Here is a 24,846-nt window from a genome sequence, read left to right on the forward strand (position 1 = left end):
GAAAGACGAACAAGAAATCCTTCTTCTGCATACTCTGAGATTAGGCCCTCAATGGCCAAACTACTCTCAAAATAGGAACCTAATTATTAAAGCAGAAGTGAGGCTGACCAAATGATGCAAGTCTACAGTATGTTTCTTTGGTATCAAGATATACTACAAACTATAAGCCCTCAAGCCCAAATCAAGGTTCTCGGTTATTCAACATCACATTGTTGACTGGAGATGGTCTCAGGTTTCAGCTCCATTGCGGCTACCAGTACTACACACTCCACACTCGTAATTGTCAAGAGCACTTGAGTAAGGAAGAGTGTGTTAAATTTGATTTCCCCCCCCCCCCCCCCAGTCCTGCCAGGATATGAGAGATTGACTGAAATATAAAGAGCACATGCTGGCTGTATTGAAACAGACGTTAAAAGCCCTTTTGAAATACAGTTGAAATAGTTAGGTTGTACGCAGTCTCAAGCATGGAATCCTTGGAGGCATGCACTACAATACACCTATTTTGACTCTGACAGGATAGCCCCAGTAGTGCTTTGGTCTCATGGGTTTGGGTTCCTGATTGATACTTCTAACCACGGATTCCTCATGTTGTGTATATCCCCATGCACCAGACTCGATCAGGAAAACTGAAAAAACATTTCTACTGTTTTCTGGTAGGTGATGTCTTGCAACTACGCATCAACTTCGAGAAGTGACAAGCGGAGCCTCATATAAGTACTACCTTTACATTCTGACATCAGTGCCATTTTTTCTATGCCTTCAAACTCGAATCCAGATTGTCGCTTCTTCTTTCTTCACCCTGTGAAGAGATACTTCTTCAAATTTTCCAGTGTGAAAGGTTCATGTCACTCCCAAACACAACAGATTTTAAAATGTGTAGGGAATGTTGCAATCCGTTTTCTGTGACAGATTCCCATCTTGTGCCTCTGGTGCTTGAGTGGGATGCACGACTTTAAGACTGGTGATGATTGCACCCAGATGAACTCAAAAGTCACCTTAGAACAAGAAGTGAAGTTCTATGTGGTGAAGCACTAGAAGTCTCCTCATTTGGCCTGCTCCAGGTTGAAATTGAAAGAGCATACCAACTCCTAAAGTCACTCCCGATTCTGTCACTTCCCTACACTCTTTCACTCCAGGAAAGCTACAAGACCATCACCAAGCCTCCAAGTCTTACTCCCCTTCCGCTGATGAGTCGATTCCGTCTTTAGTCCCAGTTCAGTCTACCTGCTGAATGCACACCTGACTCCTTTGTAGAAGCGCTCCTTTATCGGAGTCCTACTGGATACAATGCACTTTGGAGTTTTTATTCCAGACAACTCAGTCCAGAACATTTGGGCTATGGTCCCAGTGTTTCAGTCCCAGCTGAGAACATGCAGTGTCTTTTGCACGCTGGAGTTCTCAAGAAGGCTCTAACTCTGGGATGCACTCCGCAAAGGGTCGAACACCGGACTTCTTGCTTGTATGCCTTTCCACTACTACCTATTCTGCTCTGAGTTCTAAAGAATATGAAAAATATCTGGGCCCGAGACCTCTTTTTTTCCCCAAGTTGCACCAGAAGAGTGTGTTACCCTGAACGTTTGGGCTTGAGCGTCTGCACTCCGATCAGAATGCTGCTTCTGGAGGATCTTAGACTTGGACCTGGGCCTTTGTAACCTGCAACTCCATGCATGGAGATCAAGTGCGGACAACCTGTTTCCCGAAGTTGTCAATGTTGTCCTTGCAGCAGGCATCCTACATAATCTGTATATGCTGGGTGCAGAGAGGAGGTTATGGCTTAGTGTGATACCTGCCAGTCTGGCCCATTGCAGGCCAAATTATTAGATGCATTGTTTGTTTTGTCTTTGGCCCAGAAAGGACTTGTTGTGGGCACTGATAAAGGTTATTGGTCTGCCCTTTCGGCCTTTTTACATCTGCTGGACCAGCTGTCCTTGTTTAAATCACCAGTTGTGATGAGTTTCCTTAAAGGATTGTAGCATATATTCTCATTAATCCCTTTTTGATTCCACAGTGAGACTTCCATCCATTTCTTACTTGTATCATGTGTATTGCTTTTGAACCAATGCACTGTTGTCAATTGTCTCCCCTTCTTTAAAAACGTATTTCTGGTTGCCATAGCATGCACACACAGGCTGAGTGAGCTTCAGGCCCTCTCGGTCCAGCCTCCTTATCCCATCTTTTTCCCAACCAACTGGTGTTGAGGGCTCACACAGTGTTCCTGCAGATGGTGGTGATTCCTTTTTATGTCAGTCAAGCCATCACTCTCCTGACCTTCTTTGCTCCTCCTCATCCCTCGAAAGCGGAATAGATACTCCACCACTTGGACCCAAAATGGGCACAGAGTGTTTAGATCAATCGTACCAAAGAACATCAGGTGGAAGATAAGCTCCTTGAGGGGTTCTGGTGTGCAAAGAAGGGCAAGACAGTGTAGAAATGGACCATCCCACAAAGGATAGTCATTATGATCTGCTGCAGACTGGCTAAAAAACAGCTTCCTGAAAGTCTTAGAGCTCATTCCCCCAGGGCCGAGGCTGCTATCACTGCCTCGTCATGTGGAGTGCCTGTCCTGAATGTGTGTCAGGCAACTTCTTGAGTGTTAGTGCGCAGGTTCACACAGCACTACTGCCTTGGCAGTCAGGTTAGCAAGGAAGGGCATTTTGCCTGTTTGGTCCTGCCCAACCTTCTAGTCTGAGCTGTTCCGCAGACCATCCACTGTGTGAGGTACTGTTTTGGCCTCTGTTCATAAATTTAGTAATCTGCAGTTGGAAGTATCCATCAGAAGAACTTGTTAGTTACCTTTGGTAACATTCTTCTGGATGCTCTCACTAACCATATATTCCTCACAGCCCAGCCCATTCTGTGCAATAGTCTCTTTCCATCTAAAAAGGTTCTGGTTTAGAAATATGGACACTGCTTTTTCCAGTTCACTGATGGGCTCCGCATCTGAGGGTGCAGGTGGGTTTATGAATGGAAACTTATCTTGGCATGCATGAATAGAGCTTATGTGTGACTCCGCTCGTCACATCCCGAGTGCAACTGAGTCAACACTGTCACATAGAGCCCCCTACCGATGTGCAGCAGCATTTATTTGTTTTGGTTTTTCGGAATGAGCGTGGCACCTCTGGAAACTCACAAGGTGAGTAATCTGCGGTTATAGTATCCACAAAAAGATGTTACCAAAGGTAAGTAAAATGTATAAATATAAAGTATACTGATCTAGTCTATACAACCTGCTTTCTCCATTTTGTACTGCAAGTCTCTCAGTAAAAAGCATCGTACTAAGGTATGGCCATGACACTGATATTTGCAATTGTGCAGCTGTGGAGTTTTACAAATAATTATGGGTTTTTCTTATTTGCAACATAATCCATCATCTGCTCCATAATCTACAGATTTTAACAAAAAAATTGTTCATAGCACAAACCTTTCAAAAGTTATTAAAGATGCAGTGACATGTTGCCATGCATTATGCCGCATAATTTGCCTTTGTTGTTGTATATTTTAGTCAACCCTGCAATATAATTTGGCCCTACCAAGCCGCATAATTCTAGTGGCCCTGGGTATGGCTGGATCTAACTTGTTCTCAGTCCCTCCTTCTGGTCCACTGTAATTTGTTCTGTTTTAATCCATGTTCTCAACTCTGCTCTCCGCCCTGCCCTACCTCATGTCTCCTGCAGCCTCTAGCTCTGAACCGTATAGCTGAGAGTATCACTTGCTGTGTGACAGACTCTGAACCAGATGTGTTGGTTGAAACTCCTGCCATCCCTGGGAGCACAATTTTAAATATGTGTGCTTTATAGATTTCCAAACCACGTTTGATTCGTTAATAGAAAACTTTTATGGAGTGAACTGCATTGATTAAGCATTCATTCCTTACTACTAAGGGCTGTATTAGGGCTATATTGCATACTTATTATCATACCTAGATATACATCAAACTAGGGAAGCACCACTATGTTAGACCAGATAAAAACGAACAGGGGCCTAGAGGAGGGCTGCGTGCTAGTAGCCTTAAACATATTTTTTACACATTGGCAACGCACTTAAGAATAATAGATCTTGTCCCCAAGGCTAGGTGGAAATTCTGTGCCGATTTTTGTATTCTGCCTACACTGGCCTGTTATAGACGGGCATCGGCCTAAAATGCCTCCTTATAGCCTTGAAGCCCTATTGTGAAAAAGTATTGTCAGTGAAGGCCTTAAAAACGAACATAGTAATATTTAGTAAAAGTCCTGAGAAACAGCATGGTTCTTGGACACTCGAGGGAGCCCCGATTATGAAGGTTGCAGGGTTTAAATATCTAGCTGCATGATTGCCATACAGAGGTAGCAGCTATCTTCATGTTTATACATTAAAACCAAAATCAGCATTGCTTTTAGCTATATTGTCCCCCCTATCTAGTGAGCTGATTAGCCATTCTCTCACCTCCTTCTCCAAGGGATGAGGGCAAAATTATTACAGTGATACTTTATGGTAAGAGGGTCTTTTCTGGTACACTATCCCACTGGCGTAGCCTTGCCCAATGTATTCTATTCAGGCATTTATTATGTCTTCCGTATTCACAAGGGCAGATCAGGTTAACGTTTGGCCTGACAAACCAGCACTGGACGGGAGAAACTTCAATTTTACTATGTTGGTATAGTAATACATATGTGAGACCTGGCTCCCTAAAAACTCTCTTGTATGGTAAGCTGAATGCCCACCGCAGAACCCTGAAAAACAACTTTATTAGTTTCGGCAGGGGAATCCATCTGGACAGACCCTGTGGCAAAAAAATGTTTTATAAGCATATTGAAAAGGGAAGTGAAATACGTACCCTTTGAAGAGGATTTGTATATGTTCAAGAGCTGTAGAATGTTTAATTGGGTGGAGAGCTCTTACTCAAAACTAAGGTGCCAACCGTACTTTGTTTTTGCCTTAAGAAAGCCCATTAACATTGATTATCTGCTGGGGGGTGGGGGGGGTTGTTGGCCTTACTTAAAGTCGAGTCCTGAAATGTAACTTTTCATTAGAGGTCTGGTTTAGCTGGTCCATAATTCTTTGCACATGCCTTCTATTAAATTAAGTTGTTTCCGGATTTTGAACTGCGCCCGTTCTGGCCTTTTACAAATCTTTTTATATGTTCCATGCTCCTGCGTTTGTATCGCTGTGATTTAGTATTGATTTTATCAACTCACCGTATTCATTAGTAGAATTAGCATACGAATTTGGTCACTTATGCATGCCACCAGAAATGCTTTTCTCAGAAACCACACTGTACTTCATCACTCTTGCGTACAAGGGCTCCCTACAGTATTGCATGATCTCAGTACGCTAATACGATCAGCACCTTCTCAGAGGTATGAAGACCTAAATAAATGCGAATGGAATACAATTACTATATCATGATTTTAAAATAAACAGTTTAAACCTTTGCCTCATGCCAGTGCCGTATTTTATTTGTGGCTAGGCCACCTCAAATATAAATCCATTGTTGAAGAAACCTATGTTAGCACCAGCTTGGAAAGTATTCTACCTACTCAAGCAGTGGATTAATCTATGTAAATTTAATTTTGGAATATTTAGTAGAGATACGTCCTTGCTCTGCTAGCCTCTCTGTGACAATCTTAGTATTAAAAAGACAATTCTGATTATTTGAGTGTTTAAAAAAATCTAATTTTCTCAAACCGTTTCAGATATAATGGAAAAAAATATATATATATATTTTTTTTTTTACCTTCACAAATGAAATCAGTTTATCTAGTATAAAAATCACAGAAGAGACACCTAAGAAAATCGAGAATGCAATTCCCTATTCTCAAAACGTTTACTAGTTAGAATACATCACTCATTAATAGCAAACCAAGATTAACGTGTAATAAATACTTAAATCACAATAATCATTATTCTCTGAGTACCATTTCCAAACCAGCTTGTCTCCTCTTCAAAATATATTAGAGATTTGAATCACATTTGTCATTATTCTTTTAGTATCATAATATGTATTAATTTGATTAAGAAAGAAACAATAATGTACATTACCCCCGAAGTGAACATACAAAAAACACGGGCAAAACGTGTTTCGTGACATCCGATGCTTTTTTCAAAGCAAGACTCGGAAAAGCAGCACTATTTAATTACAAAGTGGCCAGTCATATGATCCACATAGGTGTTCAAAAGGTTTCCAAGCAACAGATTGTCTGCACTGTCCTTAGCAATTATTGAGTTCATGTGTTCAAATCCGATACACACTTGGGTTTCATTAGAAACAATATGCTTTGTGTCCTCATGTGGATAGTCCTATCTTAATAATAATAATAAGGTGATATTCCTTCATCCATGGAGCAATCATTCGATTTCCACTAAAATGATCAATTGGCCGAAAATACGTTCTAAATCAATAGCTTAACCAGACTTCGTATACATAACAATTACAGTGCTGTAATCCGTTACCTGGTCGCAAAAACACATGTAGGCATTGCTTTTGTGTTGTTTGTTTTTCATTTCATTAACTAACTCCAATATTGTTTATTTCTTAATACCATTAACACATATTATGCTACTCAAAGAATAATGATAAATGTGATTCAAATATCTATGATATGTTGATGAGATAAACTTTGGCTTGGTAAAAGTACTCAAAGAATAATGATAAATGTGATTAAAATATTTTTTTACATTTTGATGATTACACAAACATTGATGTGTATAGGAAATTGGCTTACTGGTTGTCGGGGGTGAAACCGTACTCCAGCAGGAAAAACACTCCTAGTCAGGATAAGTCAGATACACACCATAAATTAACCTCTGCTCCCCCTTTTGTAGCTTGGCACAGAGCAGTCAGGCTTAACTCGGAGGCAATGTGTGAAGTATTTATGTAGCACTTGAAACGATAACACAATGAACACTTTCTACAAAAAGAAGTCCACACCAGATTAGAAAAATAGAGTACATTTTAATAATTAAACCAGACCAAAATGATAAAATCCAATCACAGGTATGCAGTTTTAAAGATTTAGGTGAAAATAGTGCCAAAAAACACAAAGCTCCAGCTGTGGCTATCTGGTCGTGCTGAAACGGGACAAAGTCATGATATTCAAGCAACTGAGATGAGTACAGGCCAGCTACAGGGAACCAGTTAGGCCCGCCGAACAAGAGCACCTTAAATCCTGGTTGCAGGGAGTTGTGAGGTCCCATGTGAAGGATGCATCACACAGCTAAGGCGATGTTTGGTCCAGGTTGAAAATGTGTCAATCAGTGTCAGTTCCGGAAAGCTGCGATACTGCAATGTGAGGTTCCTGCATCATCGCCAAGGAGTCCGTAAACAAGGGAACCTTGCAGTGCTATTTCTGTGTTGCGGATGCGTCATGCACTGGCTGGTTCCGAAGAGACAGCGGAGCTTGCAATGCTAAGTCCTGCGTTATAGTCCAGGCTGCCATCGATGAGAGCCATGCAATAGGAGGGCCTGCATCAGTGATGCATTGTGCAGCAGTGGTTTCCGATGAGGCTGCAGGCTGAGAGGTCGATGTGGCACTACTTCTATTCTCAGAGGTGCAAGGGGCCATTCCCCTAACAAGTTAAAGCCTCCCCAGGCTGCCAACAACCACAACAACAACAACTGACTTCTCTGACTGCACAACGAGTACAGGTGAATCACCAGAAGAGACACCAGCCAAACGGGCAGCCCATGACACAGCCAGGGAAGAGCTGCAGCCCCAATTTCAGGCACCAGCTATCTCCGACTGTGCTCCTGGAACATCCATGGCCTTGCCAGTAAGGTTGTGGACCAGGATTTTCTCCGTTACTTAAACACCTTTGATATCAGCGCCCTACAGGAAACCTGGCTGACAGAACCAATACATCTGCAGGGATATCTGTGCTTCTTCCCTTTAGCAATCAGGGGAGCAAAGTTTGGTCACCTAAAAGGCAGTCTGGTAACTTACGTCTCAATTGCTTGCACAGTTTTGGCCCGTCTCCTACTGTCTACTACGCCATCCACTAACGTAATTAAAATAACTACCACTTTCCAGAGCAGGTCCTCACAACTAATTATTATCAATGTGTACATCGATCCAAAACACAAAGCAAAGGATGCACGCTACCCGACGGAACAGTTGGTGACGCTCAAGAAATGGAAGACTTCATTCTGAAGGGGGACTTCAACCTTTACCTGCTAGGCGCCCCATAGAAGAAGCACTTATAGCTCAAAGGTTGCTTTGGGATATCCCACTGCAACAAAAAAGTACTCAGGGATGCCTAACCAAAACAAGCAGGTGTTTATTGGCTGATCTTGAGCGTCTCAATTTAAGGGCCACCAGTGGCAGGTTGCCTAAGAATAACCCTCCAAAGGCCCTCTATTACTCTTCAGCAGCCTGTCTGATAATAGATTACACCTTTGTCTCTTTCACTTTTCGACCGGATCATTTCATTTCGACTAGGAGACAAGAAGGACAGTGATCACCGCCCTCGAGTTCTCTGAAAACAATCAGACCCATTTTCGAACTGTCACAGGTAAAATCAGTGTCCGTTAACACAAGCAACTATAGGAGGATCAAATTTGCCCAGTCAACCATTGGGGGGGGGTCCTTTCACAGTCAGCAATTTCCTGACGTCTAGTCTTCTACAATAAAGGCAATAGAGAGATGGGAAGCATTCACCAGCGCCCTGGCAGTCATTTTGCGGTATCACCCAAACCTAAAGGCCACCTTATTAGTAATGAGCCTGGAAGTATTATAAATGGGCAATGGACTCTAACTAAACATTCTTAAAAAAAAAAAAAAAAAAAAAAAAAAAAAAATCTAAGGTCCCTCCATCAAAATGCAGAGGGCAACGCTCTGCAGTTTCTCCTTGGTCAGAAAAAAAACAACTTACAAAAACTGAAGTGAGCCTTCAACAGATCTATTGAAGAAGAGGTCTGGGCAAAGATCTTCGCTGACATGAAGCAGAACAGTAGTGCCAGGTTTTGGGGGGACGATCAACAGACTCACCCATGCATCACACGGGGTGTGACTTCCCACATATCAGAAGAGGTCTGGGCAAGATACTTTGGTGACCACTTTCAATAGGACTGCTTTTTACAAATATGGGGCCACAAAACGAACAAACAGCCAAGGGAAAACACACAGATCAGCCCCTCTGAAGAGGGAAATCTTTTTGCATCTCTCTTCACAAAACTGGGCAAGGACCATGTCTCACGACCGGCAACTGTCTTCATCAATTAAACGGCAAATCAGCAAGGGCAGATGAGTGGGGACCATGGGCCCCAATGGGATTCCGCCTGCAATATAGCTGGACGGCGAATTTTGGGCAAATTAATTTATACCACTCTTCTCTGAAATAAAACAGGAGGGGCTCTATAATCTCGCCCATATTTAGAAGTGGCGACAAGTCTTCACCAAAAAATTGACTAGTGGACCTCATAGATAATGAGGCCAAATACTTTGCAGGAACACTTTTAGAAGAGCTTTTGACGTGGGCCACAGAGAGATCAAGAATACCACCTAACAAAACAGGTTTCTCAAAATCTTGCAGCACAATAACAAACATCAGTGGTCCTGTCACTGCTAATCGATAAGGCTAAAGCAACAAAGTTGCAGTTACATCTCTGCTTCATCAACTTCAAAGCAACTTTTGATCAAGTGAATCTTGGCAAGCTCTGGATCAAATTAGTACATTGGGGTATCTCTCGTAACCTGCTGGACCTCTTAATAGCCCTCCGCAGCGACACATGGGTGCAGGTAAAGCTTGGCGATGGCTCGCTTCTTTCAAGACGTATACTGCGCACAACGGGCTTAAACAGGGGTGTGTCTTGGCGCCCACCTTATTCAATCTCTTTCTGGCTGATTTGATGCTGGCACTTAATGCCTCCAACTCTCACACTTCAAGACTTGGAGGTCTAATGCTCCCGAGCTTCCTGTACGCTGAAGATGTAGTTTTGGTCAGCTGTGCACAGGTTAGTCCTCAGCACCTCCTTACTGCAGTGCAACACTACTCTGAGCCAAATGGCCAAAGCACCAACTTTAAAAAAAGACGAACTATGACAATTAGAAAAACTACAGAAAATCTCACGCTTGGATATGGGGAAAGATGCGTCTTCAAACTGCATCTGAATATAAATACTTGAGGGTAATTGTTGATAAGAAGGGCCAATTAGTTCGCCAGAGAGAGACAATTTGATGAAGGGATCTTTCTCTGGCAATTTCACTGAAGAACCTTAAGACTAAAATGAAGAGGCCACTGCTAAACCCATTTGTGCAATACAAGCCAAACTGGTACCAATGCTAACATATGGCAGCCACATCCCCCTCCCCAGAGGGGTAGGGATGACAAAATTCTAGATCGCACCATTGTAAGAGCTCATAGGATCATTTTCAGCCTGCCCGGCTATGCTTTGCTGGCACAAATCAGGCTAGAATTTGGACTGCAAAGGCAGACTCTGGCTAGGCAAGGAACATTCATAGTATGGTCTCATAAAATCAGGAGGGCTCATTCCGATTTGCGTAACCTTAATCTATGGCTAGAACTGCAACAACGAGACTCCTCACCGGCCTGGTCTTATCTCACAAATTCCTTGTATAGGATTGGGGTGTCCCAGTTTTGGGAGTCCTCAAACAGCCATTTTGTGCTCAAGAAGCTGATATGGAAATCCATAAAGTCCTTGTCGCTGGGGAAAGACAAAGCTGCATTAGCAATCAGGGCCCACGGCTGGATGACTCTAAATTACCACAGGGAACTGAACCCCCCCAGGTACTTTTCCTTTGGCTAAACTCGGTTCAATTAAGGAACAATTTCTGAAAAATCGTTTGGGTCTCTTACCGTTTATACTGCATCTACCACCTTGGCAGAGAGATTCCACAATAACGACATGACGCTTATGTGGCGCTGGCAAGGAAGACCTCCTGCACTTAATTTGTACATGCAAAGAATAGAGACAGCTGCTAAAAGCGCACTTTAACCAGAGGGGAATCCGCACTCTCAAGCAGGTTGTGCTGGCCTGCTTCGCCCCTGATGACCCACAACTAAGTTGCAGCTTTGTACGTTATCTCAGTTTGGTGGCCAAATGGTTGGCAGAAGAGACGGCACGTGCTACAGTCTAACTCCCTCTACCGTTTGGCCCTGTACGTATGCGATTATTTGGCTGGGACCCCGATTCTAACTCTCCACGGCTAACCCGTTTGTGTCCCCATTTTTTTCAACTTGGGGAAGCCGCACAGAGAGCTAGAGTCATAAACTTACCGACTTGACGATTTTCTTTCTCTTTTTTTTTTTTTTTTTATTTATTTATACATTTGCATATTTTCTGTAGTTAACGGTTACTGACCGTTCTATTATATGTTAAGGTTTAATGAATCGGCCTCAAGGCATTTTAATGTTTGGTAGGGTTTTATTGTGTTTTTCCTTTTTTGTACATTGGTTTTAAGTAACTGTGCTAAATGAAGATTGATTGATTAGTATCTCATGCCTAATTAAGAGTGGCAATAATGCACGTTTAATTTTTATTAGTGAGATCAAATAAGAAATACATTAAACTTCTCCAGTGCTATTGTCAGATTGAACAGCTGGACAGCTGAACAATTTCAAGTAGTTTCCTGTTGTAATTTAGTGTTATCATTGGCATAAGTAGTTCCTAAATCTGCATTTCATAATGGCATAGTATGTAATACAATAGAAAAAACATGTATTTTGCCTCCGTGTATTATATTTTTTTTTTTTTTTTTTTTAAACCCTTTCAACCACAAAACCTTGTGAATGGATGGTACTGATAAAGTTAATTCCCCAAAAGAGTGCAATTATGTTTTACACTCTTAACCCTGTGGATAAAAGGAAGGGAAACAATGCCTACCTTTATGATTGTAAAATTGTTATTCTAGGGAGCACATTTATGCTCTGTCGTTTCATTTTTTTTATAATGCATCCGATGAAGCTTCGTGTTTTATATGGTGTTTTACTTCATCTGGATGATATTTTATTTGCATGCAGTGCAGATAGCCTCCAATGAATACATTAAGGGGTGTATGGTGGTTCCTTGTGATCTCAACAAAATCTGCCTTAACAATACATCAACCTGATTACACTTGGCCGACAGTATGTTTCAGTTCCTTAAAAGTCAATGCCTAAACATGGTGGATAGAAAGCCACCGTAGAATCAAACGAAACACAAGGTTCCTTATTTTTGTGTAAATTATGTAATGCTGTTTGTGTTAACTTGATCCATCCCCATTTTCACGTGGACCATAGAATAAAATGTCACATTAATGTTAAGCACATTTACCCACAGAGTAAGTATTTTTGATTATGGTGGTCTCTGTTATTAAGTTTAACCTTCCCATTCTACCCATATCAGAACTGCTTAGTTTGTTCCAGTTTCAATCAGACATTGTTTAACCGTTCTTTGGAGAAGAGACTGTTTCTAGACGTATATGCTGGCGACTGACAATAGATATGACATGGACGGTCTAGGGTTAAAACAGTCTTAGTAATGGAGTGCAAAACTACCCTCTTGTTGTTCGACTCTCAACAAGTAGAGGTTTTGGCTGCTGCAGTCGAGAATGGAGACTCCTGAACCACCCTTCCCTATCTTGATATGAGCTGGGCGGTGGCAAAATACATTGTGGTTACTGTCTGAGATCTACTTGGTTCATCTGCTGAAGCAGATACGGTTGTCATATACCTATCCAACTAGGAAACCGGAATTAAACAAATGGTTTGACTGCCGACACTATCCCCTTTTAAGACTGTTGTACAACCTGAGACTGATTGACAAAGGAATGGGGTTTTGTTTGCAGCAAACAAGTGTGGCAATATTAACTAACTCTGTTGTACGCTTGTTTCCACTACATTTTGGTTGTATTATCAAATGATCCATAAAAACTACTTTGATACAAAGATACACACAATCACTCTGCAAAGCAGTTAAACATTAACAAAAATGGGCTGCCTTAAAATCATTAGCAATGGTTACTTGTGAAAACACAGATAATATTTGGCATTGAGCTGAGTGCAGTAGAGTGTAGTGGCGTAGAGTGGTGCAGAGTAGAGTATACTGCTGAAGAGTCCAGTGGAGTAGCATAGGGTGGAGTAGTGCCAGGTAGAATGGCAGAGAGTGCAGTGTTGTGGAGCAGATTGACGTAGAGAGCAGTGGCTTTGAGTACAGTGATGCAGAGTAGAGTGCAGTGACATAGGTTGAAGTGGCACAGGATGGTATAGAGTGCAGTGGCATAAAGTAAATTGTTTCAGAGTAGAGTGAAGTGGTGTAAAGTGGCGTGGTGCAGGGCAGAGTGCAGTTGCGTAGAGTGGCATAGTGGCGTAAAGTGGTGTAGCATGCAGTGGCATAAAGTGCAATGGTGCAGAGTAGATTAGAGTGACATACAGTGGATTGGAGTAGAGTTCAGGGACAAATAGTTGAGTGTTGCAGAGTAAAGTGCTTTGGCGTATAATGTATTGGCGTAGCATGCAGTGTTGCAGAGTGGCCTAGAGTGGAGTGGTGTAGAGTGCAGTGGTGTAGCTCGGTGAAGAGTCTATTCCCATAGAAGCAGAGTGGTACAGGGTGGAGTAGAGCGGTGTGGCATGGAGTGGTGCAGAGTATAGTGCAGAGGTGTGAAGTGGTGTATAGCAGAATATGCATGGTATGGTAGCGCACTACCATTACAGGCAACACATTTTCAATTTTAATGACCATAACGTGCACCAACATACAGTTTTACTAATAAAACTATACAATGCACGACAATGTGTGGATATTGCATCACGTAGTGTACTGATTGGTTTTCATCATATTAAACTATTTGTTTCCAAAACACTTCAGAAATCACAAAAATGTGCTTCATTTCTGTTACTAATTCTGATATGTTCTGAAATACTTACACAGTTAATTTAAATGTTGTTGTGTGCTAGAAAAAAACTCTTTCCTACCCCCAATATCCAGCAAGATTGTCACATAAATCCTCTTACTTTGAAGATAGAGAAAGAAAAGTAAACAAACACCCTTGGAACACAGTGCCTGACATTTGACATTGGTATTTGAATGCACGGCAAATGTGACAAGTTAAGAATATGTAAATGCCTGTCAACAGAAAGGGAGTTTTTGGAAAGATACAGTAAATGCGGTTTAGTCAACGGTAAAAACAAACTGAACATGGAGAACCTAAAGCAGATAAAGCCAGCAAATAGAAAGCCAGAGAATGTGAGTTAAAAGCCACAAAGCCAATAGTAATTAACGGGCAGAATGGATTCCTAGATTAACTTTCTTGAAGTCCCCAATATGTCTTTAGCAAACCAGACAGCTGTGCTGTCTGGTAGGCTGCAACCTAAAAATGATCTTTGGTTATCTTCTGGGACCACTAGCAGCATCTCATGCTTTCACTCTGCCTGATTTTGTGTTATGAAAAGTGTGTGATGTGTCAATGGAGAGATGCTAATAAACTAATGTGGGAGTTGGGGAGGTTTGTTTTGAGGTTTAAGTTCTCTCAGCATGTTTCACAATATTTTTTACACAATGAAGAAGTCAAACACTGCCTACACAAACTCATGAAGTTGTGGCCAGCTTTTAAGGGACTTACATTGGACTGATGTCTCAAATTTAATTAAACACTCAACAAGCATGTACTTTTGAAAACTTAACATTGTATAATCATGGCCTCCTATCTGAGAAAGAATGCGTACTTTCACCTTTGTCTTTACTGTACATATGAGATCTAACCACATAGTTGAGAATGAGTGCAAGTAGTAGGAAAGTGTAGTAAAAAAAATAATTTATAGTGACTCAAGCTTTCCTAGCTCTAGCTGTGTCCGCTAGCATATGTGGTGCTCCTACTATATTTTAAACAGTTATAAAAATGACTGCAGCTGGAGCTGTTCTAGATTGGTTTTTTTCAGTCACTGTCAGTAATACTAACTCTTATTCTCAGCCTGCCTCACAATATCAATTCTACTAAGATAAGTTGTGTGGACTAGGCTGCAGCCCAGTCCTAGTTTTAATTTACTGATCTTACGGTTTGTTGTTTGTGAGACAATAAACAAACTGCATTGATGATTGTTTCGACTCTAGATCTTAGCTTAGCTGTTTCTTTGTGGGGCGTATTCTTGGGGAGTTTTAGTCAGACACATGAACATCTCTGTTGAAGAAACTCCTGATTGATATTTATATATTTTCATATCTCTGGATGATTTGCAACCTCCTTTACCCGTGTTGGAGTCGGTGACGCCCAAAGGATATTCTTAGCTGAACTGTCTTCTCAATACAAAGTGCAGGGAAAGTGGACCCTTACCTTTCGAATCCTAGTTTATGTTAAATATCTTTGTTGACTTTTTAGCCTGTTTTGTCCATTGGATGCAGAGCATAAATAACACTGCAATTTGTCTTGGTACAAATTAATAATGGTGAGGGCACATCTATGCCATCTTCAGATATCTCTTTTGGCTGCTCTGTAAGGGGTGGTGTAGCATACATAGAATCTTTAATTTTTATGATCATCCTCTTCTATTGGAGAGTTTTACCTTGTAATTCCATTACCCACCTTTCCCCAATACTACATCAGAAAACACAAATGTGACCAGTGGAGCAATTCGGGAAGCAGGGAGGGTCAGTAATTTGCTGAGTAGTTCAGTGGGTAGACTTCATTAAGAATGCAAGGACAGGTATAAAAAGATTGGACCAGCGGGATCATCACAGCTTCTTATATTGTAATGCAAGGGAATGGCCATCTTTCACAACCCACAGTAACAGTGGCTGTTCTCAAAGGGGTCACCTGTGTTCGAACAAATTTCCAAGATTTGGAGTAAATACCGGATTATTTTATCATTGGGGAATGAAAATAGAGGCCATGTGCTGCATACACGGCTGTCAATCTCGTGGATCTTAGCCAAAGATCAACCCTTACAACAGATCGTATATAAGCTACCATTAAGGACACTCAGTTGAGAAAATGTGTATAGATGGGCGAAAATACTTTTAGTCCTTAAACACTGTCCCCATACTATGTAGCCGCAGCCCCCTGCATCCAAGACAGCAGAAAGCATTTCTTCAAACCTGTTTTCTTCCCCAGCGCTGGGGTATTCTCAACTCTGAACGGGCTCAAAGCCACTTTAGCTGTACGTAAGTGCTGTAGAACGCTGTTTAAAATTACATAGCATACGGATTTTTGCTGTGCTTAAACCGTGTCTCTAAAACTGATCGTTAATCTGATTGTCGGCTTCTGCCTGAGCCACACGGTTTAGTGTTATAATGATCCAGGAATATCGTTTTTATGTTGTTACCAGTAGCAATCTGCATTTTCGGAGGTTTTTTTTTTTTGCTTTTGTTGTTGCTGTTTTCAGAGAGTCTCTTATTGTGAGATAAGGTATGTATGTTTTCACTGTGTGAGGGTCGTGGATTGGGACTCGGAAGATAAAGGGCTGGAGAAGTGGTCATGTTAAAATTATTTACTGAAATCTACAGTCGCTCAACTAAGATCTTCATCTGTAAAGTCTTTGATCCCGCCCCTTCACTTTCAGGAGTCTGTATGATTTAAGTGGAAGGTGTGAATGCTAGGTGGTTGTGTATGCTGGGTGTGTTACTTTTAGGTCGGACATGGGTTTCTGTCGCGAGTAGGAAGAGTTGCTGAAACTGAATGAGGCCTACGAAGATTACCAGTAAACAGTGTCGATGGCCATGCCCAAGATAATGGAGTCTCACCTTTAATGGTATCCTCAGTCAATCATTGAAGGAAACAGAATGGGTTAAATTAGTTCACATTTTTCGAGCAGCTAATATATATTGTCTATCCTGTAAAATGTGACTTTGGCTAGCTGGCTGGGCATTAGGTTTATAGAAAAGTGATATGAAGGTAAAAGTAAATGGCTAACTTTGCAGGACAACCATCTCTTTGTCTCACCTTAGTACCATGCTAAATCCATCTACTGCAGATGTATGTGTGCCACACCCCAGAACCTCACAATGATCTTCTTTTTCTTTTTCAGATTCAGTAGAACAGAGGTCGTCCTCTCCAACTTTGAAAAGGCAGCAAACCTGCTGAAAATGCAAAGGAATGAGTCCGTCTACCCGAGGTAATCTACTGTTTGTTCTAGTCTCTGGTATTTGATGGACTGTTTGTTACATGGATTTTATTAATGGACAGTATTTGGAAGGAGTCCAAAATGCAACCATCCGCACCAGCTACTATACAGTTGTAACCACTGTTTCCACAGGCATGAATGCTGTAGGCCTTAAAGGTAAGTAACTTCATCATGTACAGCAGTTTCGTATAAGGAACCATTACGGAATGTCACCGGAGTAGTCAGATCTAAATCCCTGCATATGTTATTTTGCTGGTCCGTCCTAAATATGTTAACACAAATGAAATGAGCAAATTCTTCTGCCATCGCCTACTAAAATAATATATTACATTCTAGTTTGTGTACAACTTTGCCCCTAGTAGGTATGCAGACAAGTTTGTTTAAAATGAATGTATTTTTTTTATTAACTGCTTACTGTAGTAGTTTACCCTTTTATTGCATTGTAAATAGTACTATTACCAAATCACTGGCACTCCTTTTATCAACCTTTGGAGGATGGAAACTGGATTTAACCTTCTGGGATTAATATTTTGGACCTGCAGATAATGTTCAGATCCCTGCAGTAAACGATTGACCCACTGAGCGAGCCTACTGTTATATATAGTTATTTTTATTTAATAACCAGGTTTTTCAAAAGCTACATTTCTCACAGTAGTTTTAGTTCTGATATTAAATGTTCTGCTGCATAATGAAAAGGTGTGTTTTCTAAGATTAAAGTGAGTTCCTGTGTCGTGTTTACAGTGGTCAAACTTGGAAGCAATTTTGTTTTATCAATTTTGTTTTGCCGAGTCTGCAATCCAGAATGACAGAATGAAAGTGGTTGTAACTGTTGGTTGGTATTTGAAATGTAATATTAAGCAACGGTTTATTTTAAATCATAGAAGTTATGTAATTCTAGTTTAAACCCAGTACTACCATAGTTCCAAAATATGGACGAAAACAGCAGAAACGTGTATAAATATACCATGTTTCTGTAGTGGCTGCCGGTGGGCTTATAACCTTGCAAGAAAACAGGCAGAATCAAATCAAAAATTGAATAATTAAGAAAAAACATTTAAAAATGTGTGCTTGTATATACACACACACACGTATTTGTGTATGTAGATAGAATATGTAACATGACTGTTATACGATCCTATATTGCCATCAAGGGGTTCTGGTGACACCATAAACCACAAGTTTGAAAGCTGAGTGTCTTATTAATCTTACCTGAACCCGGAGATGGTAATATAGGACCAGGTTATGCGTGTTATTAGTTATATATTTTTTATTATGAGTTATTACTCGATTTAGTACTCTCTAGAACGATTTGGAGCAATTCAGGTTCATGCTGTTTAATTTTAAATATTCATTGTTTACCCAAGACTGCAGACATGTCTGTCAATGTTTTGAGAAATGTATACTCTTTCTTGAGGAATGTATTGTGCGACAATTTACAATCTGTTTCCATGCAACAGTTTAAATAAAAATTTAAATGGCAAGCAGCATTGCATAGAAATTAAAAACATGTAATCTAAAGTATTTTTTTCCTTTGTAGTTTTTTGTGCTGATAACTGTTATAAGAAGGGTGCTTTCATTGTGAAAGCTGTTTTTTTTTTTTTTTTTTTTTTTTTTTTTTTTACTAGCAAGAAATGCTGCATTAACCATCAATTTAACTTTTGTATGTGTTTAGGGAATCTAAATTTCCTGTAAATGTCAGCCGTGTGAATTGAAGAAAATATTTCATAGTGAAGGCCTATCTCTGAAGGCTAGCTTTGAAACTACAATGAACGCCTTACTTGTGTTATAATATATGTGCAGAAATGCAGAGTGTAATGTGCTATTTATTACCTTCGTTGAGTGTGAGGAGTGGCCATTACTCGTGAGAAGTGAAGCCTTAAGTGAGTCATGAGCCCCTCTCCACCAGCATCTGCAATAAGTAGAATATTATAATATGCGCATTTGCATATATGAATTATGCCCAGATATTTTTTCTTGTTTACTTCTTTTAACAAAAGATATTTAACTGTGATGAGGGTGCGAGGGGGTTAAACGTATGCAGTATGAAAAGTCCCATTTAAAGCACCTTGTGACTACCAGGAGAATACTTTTCCCATGTAAAGTAAACGCTAGTAGTAGTAATAAATGTTTTTGTACAGTTTCTGTAAATAACATTTGCTGTTGGAACACACACACGCTTTTGAATCCTGGCACAAACATTTAGAATCCTGGCATGGCCAACGGAGTCTTTTATCATTCTAAAGTTGATAAATGAATGCAGGGTCGTGGGCTGGATCACCACACACATGCATGCTTGCTGGCTCAGGAAAAAACTTGTGGGATCTTTTACAATCCGGTGACGTCCCTGCCTGATAAGCATGATTCTGAACCAGTTGTGGTGTAGTTAGAACAAAACGCTGAGTACTTGAATCATCATGCAGGTATTTTTTCTTATTTCAGCCTAGATTTTTGTAGTGTCTTTCCTTTTGTGTACTGCATATTAAGGGCTCAAAGTGAAACTAATCTTCTGTCTCTTCTTGGGAAGGTAGAATGTTACCAAAATATCTGTGTTTGCTTGGTTAATCTGGCTAGATATCTGGGTGACCTCAAAATCCTTCTGTTGCTAGTTGAAGGGTATCCTACAAAATGGTACTCATAGATTGGTGCTGAGGGCATGGTGCTAATTTATTCGACAGCAGGTGACCTCTTAGATACTTGAGGATAGTGACTCAAATACTATGAGTAGACACTGTACTGACCTCAGGGTTGGCTCTAGGCAGTGCGACCTGTGCCACTGCACCGGGTGCGGACTTTGGATGGGGGAGTCATGTTTGCAGGTATATTATGGTTTTAAAAGCACGTGCTACGGAGTTCCTTGCCTCCAGCAATTTTCAGGCAACAAATACATAAGTCAAGATGACTCTGGTGATTAATGTTCTGCTTGGAGAGGGATTGGAGTTTTCTCTAGTGGACATTTTAAGGTAGTGCAGAGGGTTAATATGCCTGCTTAAAAAAATGTGTACCATGCAGATCACATATAATGCGACTAGGTCAGTGGGTTACTGCTTTTGTCAGAGGGGTCCTTTTGTTGTAGTTTAGAAGTTAAAATCCCAATGTAGAACAGTAACATATTAACTGTCATCAAAGAACTGCATGCATACTCCATGGTATAGAAAAGAGCGTTATGATTTTTTCCCCCAATTTTTCATTAACTTAATGTTGCAAAAAGGGTTCATTTGTGTAGAAATCAGTTATTAAAGAGAACCCCCAACCATGGTGTTACATTTTAACAGTCCAAGCACTCTTAAACTGTACAGCCTACAAGTATGCATGATATGACTCCTGCACCTTGTAGCCCTCTCTCATATGTAGTAACATTTCTTAGGCCCTGATTTATACACCTTTGATTGTATGTGTGCAATGTAAAGTGCTCTGACGCCCCTACACTGCTATAAGTGGTGCTATAAAACGAATTAAATGCATCTGAGAGAGAGTGGTTATGGAGACTTGAGCACCATTTTAAAGGGTGGTGTGAGGGAATCCGTGGTGGAGGTGGTCATTGGTGGGCGCCAACCGACCTTGTCACACAGGGTGCCACCAGGGTTAAGGCCAGCCCTGACTGACCTAATGCTTTCTAAACAAAGAGGAGTGTCCCTACGTATCCAGCTGAGCCAGCTGCCTGTCCTGGAGTTGATTGGAAAGTGGCGTGGGACTCTTCTTCACCAGCACGTGTATAGGTAGTGTGAGCGCCATCTTGACAGGCATAACCGATACTGCGACATTGTTCGGCTCCTGTTCTGAAAGGAGTGTGTACACCATCCCAGTAATAATCGCATTGTGGACACGACACACGTTGTATGAGTAGGTTAAACCCAGTAAGCACCATTGGGTTCCCGTGCTTGGAAAGCCGCCGAGAGTGTAATTAACGAGGATCAGTTTAGAGCAACAGAAATAACCTGTTGTATTGTGTTTATAAATAATGGTTATTATTTTTTGTATTATGTTTATATAGTTTATATATTTGTGGTTTGGAGGTCAATATGGTAAGGTTTTTCTTTTAACTAATTATGTTTTTGAAAATACGAAGTAATGCAGCAATTAATAGGAATATGGACCAGCCAGCGCCATTCTACAGCGCGTCCCCGATACGCGTGCACTTCGACGTGCTCCACCTAGGCATACAACGTTTATTCCCTTAAACCAATGGAAGGTATTATTTGCGCAGACTACCATATCACGATTTCTTTAAACCCGATTGTGAATTTATGCATGGTAGTTTATTCGTGACTGTCGTTTAGAGAAATTGTGACCATCATTGTGTCCTTTACAAACTACTGTTAAAGGCAATCCACCTTTGCTTCTGTTTTAGATTAAATGCTGCCCCCTTGTGGCTCCATTATATATTTTATGTTTCAAATATGATCTTGTAAAATTGAAGCTTACGGTCTGAAAACAGACCCTATTATTAATGAATTGAGCAGTGTTTCTTAAAAAAAGAAAACATCAGTCCACGAATAGCTTTCACAACATCAGTGAGGGGTACTACAAAATCTGCTCCTACATCTTATATTGTTCATAGCGGATTTTGATTGTTTCCGTTTTACATTTTTATACTATCCAGGTTTACTATGGAAGAGTTATTAACCGTTAACTGAATGATCAACGAGAAGGCCCATCCCAGCAACCCTGGATGTGGGAAACGAATCAGAATGCGGGTAACAATAAGGAGGCTACTATTGGGAACTTGCCTCGCGTTTGCACTAATGTTGGCGGTTCATCTTGGCCAGCAGATGCTTGAATGTCAACAAATACTCGACATGAACAGCCACCGGAAGATGAAACCCGAAAACGAGCACCTCGTTATGGTGGATTCAAACAACATCGAATACCGTTACAGTAAGGAAATGCCTTTAATATTTATCGGTGGCGTGCCAAGAAGTGGAACCACGTTAATGAGGGCCATGTTGGACGCACATCCCGATATCCGATGTGGTGAAGAGACCCGAATCATACCCCGCTTGCTGGCCATGCGGCAGGCGTGGTCCAAATCCGGGCGTGAGAAAATGCGCCTAGACGAAGCTGGTGTTACTGACCAAGTGTTGGACTCCGCCATGCAGGCTTTTATACTGGAAGTGATAGCCAAACATGGCGAACCAGCAAAATATTTATGTAATAAAGACCCGTTTACACTGAAATCATCACTGTACCTGTCTAGAATATTTCCGAACTCCAAGTTTCTTTTGATGATACGAGACGGCCGTGCCTCGGTGCATTCCATGATCACCAGAAAGGTGACAATTGCTGGATTCGATCTGAACAGTTATCGAGACTGCCTTACAAAGTGGAACAAAGCTATTGAAGTCATGTACTCTCAGTGCTTAGAAATCGGGCAAACAAAGTGCCTCCCTGTTTTTTATGAACAATTGGTATTGCATCCTAAACAGTCCTTGGAGATGATTATGAACTTTTTAGATATCTCCTGGAATGAGGCAGTGCTACATCACGAAGAGCTTATTGGAAAGCCTGGAGGAGTCTCTCTTTCAAAGTAAGTGCACGTTTTGTTTATGTGCAATGTAGTCATGTGTTGCCTCTGCGATAAGATTGAAAACTTTCTCAGTATACAAATCACAAATATGATATCATAAAACGACAGATGATGCTCTTGAACATTTTACAGGGAGGGTACTGTTGGACGTTCTCTTTTTGATTGAAGACATTGTGTCATGCAGTGTGTGACGCTTTCCGCAGCAAGGAAGGCAACATATCTCCCCCATGTGTTAGGAATACATGGAATAGAAATATATAAACTATTGCTCTAAGTGTGGCTCATTCAATGTTTTAGAATTATTAGTTTTCAAAATCTATTCTCAGCTGCTGATAAGTTTAGAAGTGGCACTTTAAGAGGTGTGATTTCAGGTTCTTTTGCTTTAGAGAAAAAGGCTACTTATTCTTTCCAACCTATTTCACCAGTGCCTATAGACTTTCTAAACTATAGCTCATTATACTACTGGTGTATGACCTGAGTACAAGGTTGTTGATTTACTGTTATTAAAGCACGTATGTCTTCCCCTAAACCAAATCACGAGGGTCCCGATGTCATTTTAGAAAATACCTAATATTCAGCACACAGTGGCTGATATTTTCCTGCAGCTGCCTTTGCCATTGAAATTCTGAGCGTTGGAAAGTTTCAGTGACTGATAATTGAAGTTGGAGTTCAAGTTTAACGTAGTGTGGCGCATTTTGTAACCAATGTGATCTTTCAGTTCTATTCAAGATCTCATCCTATAACTGTTCAAAAATATTGTCACGGGCTGTATGTCAAGATGTCAACCAGAGTAAACAACTAAAAGGTGGCTTGGGACCAAGAGTGCACACACTCCAATATTATGACGGTATAATTATTAGTGTCCAAAAGGTCGCTGGTATTCGGTGCTCTGGGAGGAGGAAGAGCCACCTAACTTCCCGTATATGTCAATCATAGGAGACCGGCTCTACTTCGCTGTGGCTCCTCCTCAGCCCTGAAGAAGACCACCGCCAACAGCCACTGCAGTCACGCTCGGAACTCCCCCACGCATCGGAGACTTCAAGAAGAAAAGAATTTGGGTGCGCTGGAGCGTGACATGAGTTCTTATTGGGGAGCCATTCCACTGAATGTGAGGCTGCCGCAGTCGTGAGCCTAAGGTGGCGCATGGCCTAAGCAGTGCTGCCACGTACCTGTGTGGCGAGCCCCTATGGTGTAGGCTAATAAAGGTCATCTTGTGATCCCACAAGGGTGCAAAAGTTAAAAGGGGGCACGGTTAGCACACACATAGTGGGGAAGGAGGTGACCGTCGCAATTTAAGCACAAAAAAACCTAGTATGGACCAGGACCTGTGGCAGTAGATCAGCGCCATTGAGGACATTATGAAGGATCAGAAGCACAATAACTAGAGTGCTCAAAGCATAGTGTACCACTGGGAAGCAGATCCGCAGCATGGTTATATCTATATATTTAAAACATCTGTGAATAGCCAGCAGTAAATCGCTCAGTTGCACTGTGCTTCCACAAAGCAAGGTCGCCATTGGGATGTGAACTTAGAGGGTTTTGATCCTGATGTTGTGATGGCAGCAGACATTGCAGATAACTACACTTAATACTGTTGTGAACAGTCTGTGCTGATCAGTGTTAGTAACCCGGACACTAAGGCCTTTCATAATGCTGGTGGACCTACATGATGATCCAAATTCTCAGGTGACCAGGTACCCCCTTAAGAAGTTTCAGTTGAGGAATATATCTTGTATATTAACCGCTGTACCAACACCATTTCAGCTCACCATCACAGAGTTTATGCATACAAGTACCATCCAAACACCTGACAGCTCTTTGATAGACATCACAGTGGGAACGTCAACAGGCACATCGACTAAAGAAGAACTTAAGGCATGTTTAGCAGAACTGAAAGCAGATTTGCAAATTCTGTGAGCAGAACTCAGTAGAGATAACCGAGTTCAAAGCAGACATCAGAGCATTTGATATTGACATCTGGAATCTTCAGAAGCACAACTCTGAATGCTCTCCTACACAGGCCAGTTAATCACCACCACAATATGTCACATGGAATCTCATCTCCAATGACTAAGATCGAAATGCGAAGATCTAGAAAATTATTTGTGAATAAGCAATATACACATAATACATTAGAAGAAAGAGACAGAAGGGCACGACATAGCAGCATGTCTGTGTCCTGTCCTGCCCTGCAGCATACTTCAGGGGGATGAAAACAAAACCATCTCCATAGAAAGACCAGATAGGGTAGGACGAAAAGGGAATAGGCCAAGAGTTGTTGTGGTAAAATGTAC

At 41.2% G+C, this 24,846-nt stretch overlaps 1 protein-coding gene across 5 annotated transcripts in view; it reads left to right on the top strand.

The window, feature by feature from the left end:
- TPST2 (tyrosylprotein sulfotransferase 2) overlaps positions 1-24,846 on the top strand; it is a 207,327-nt gene that overhangs the window by 104,187 nt on the left and 78,294 nt on the right. For all 5 annotated transcript variants that reach the window (XM_069214689.1, XM_069214686.1, XM_069214690.1 and 2 more), the window contains 2 exons: positions 16,933-17,019; positions 21,629-22,552. In XM_069214689.1, the coding sequence (XP_069070790.1) occupies positions 21,663-22,552 (890 nt within the window). In that variant the 5' untranslated portion in view covers positions 16,933-17,019; positions 21,629-21,662. The remainder of the gene's footprint in view (positions 1-16,932; positions 17,020-21,628; positions 22,553-24,846) is intronic.

Source organism: Pleurodeles waltl, chromosome 11, assembly GCF_031143425.1.
Source record: "Pleurodeles waltl isolate 20211129_DDA chromosome 11, aPleWal1.hap1.20221129, whole genome shotgun sequence".
Classification (NCBI taxonomy): Eukaryota; Metazoa; Chordata; class Amphibia; order Caudata; family Salamandridae; genus Pleurodeles; species Pleurodeles waltl.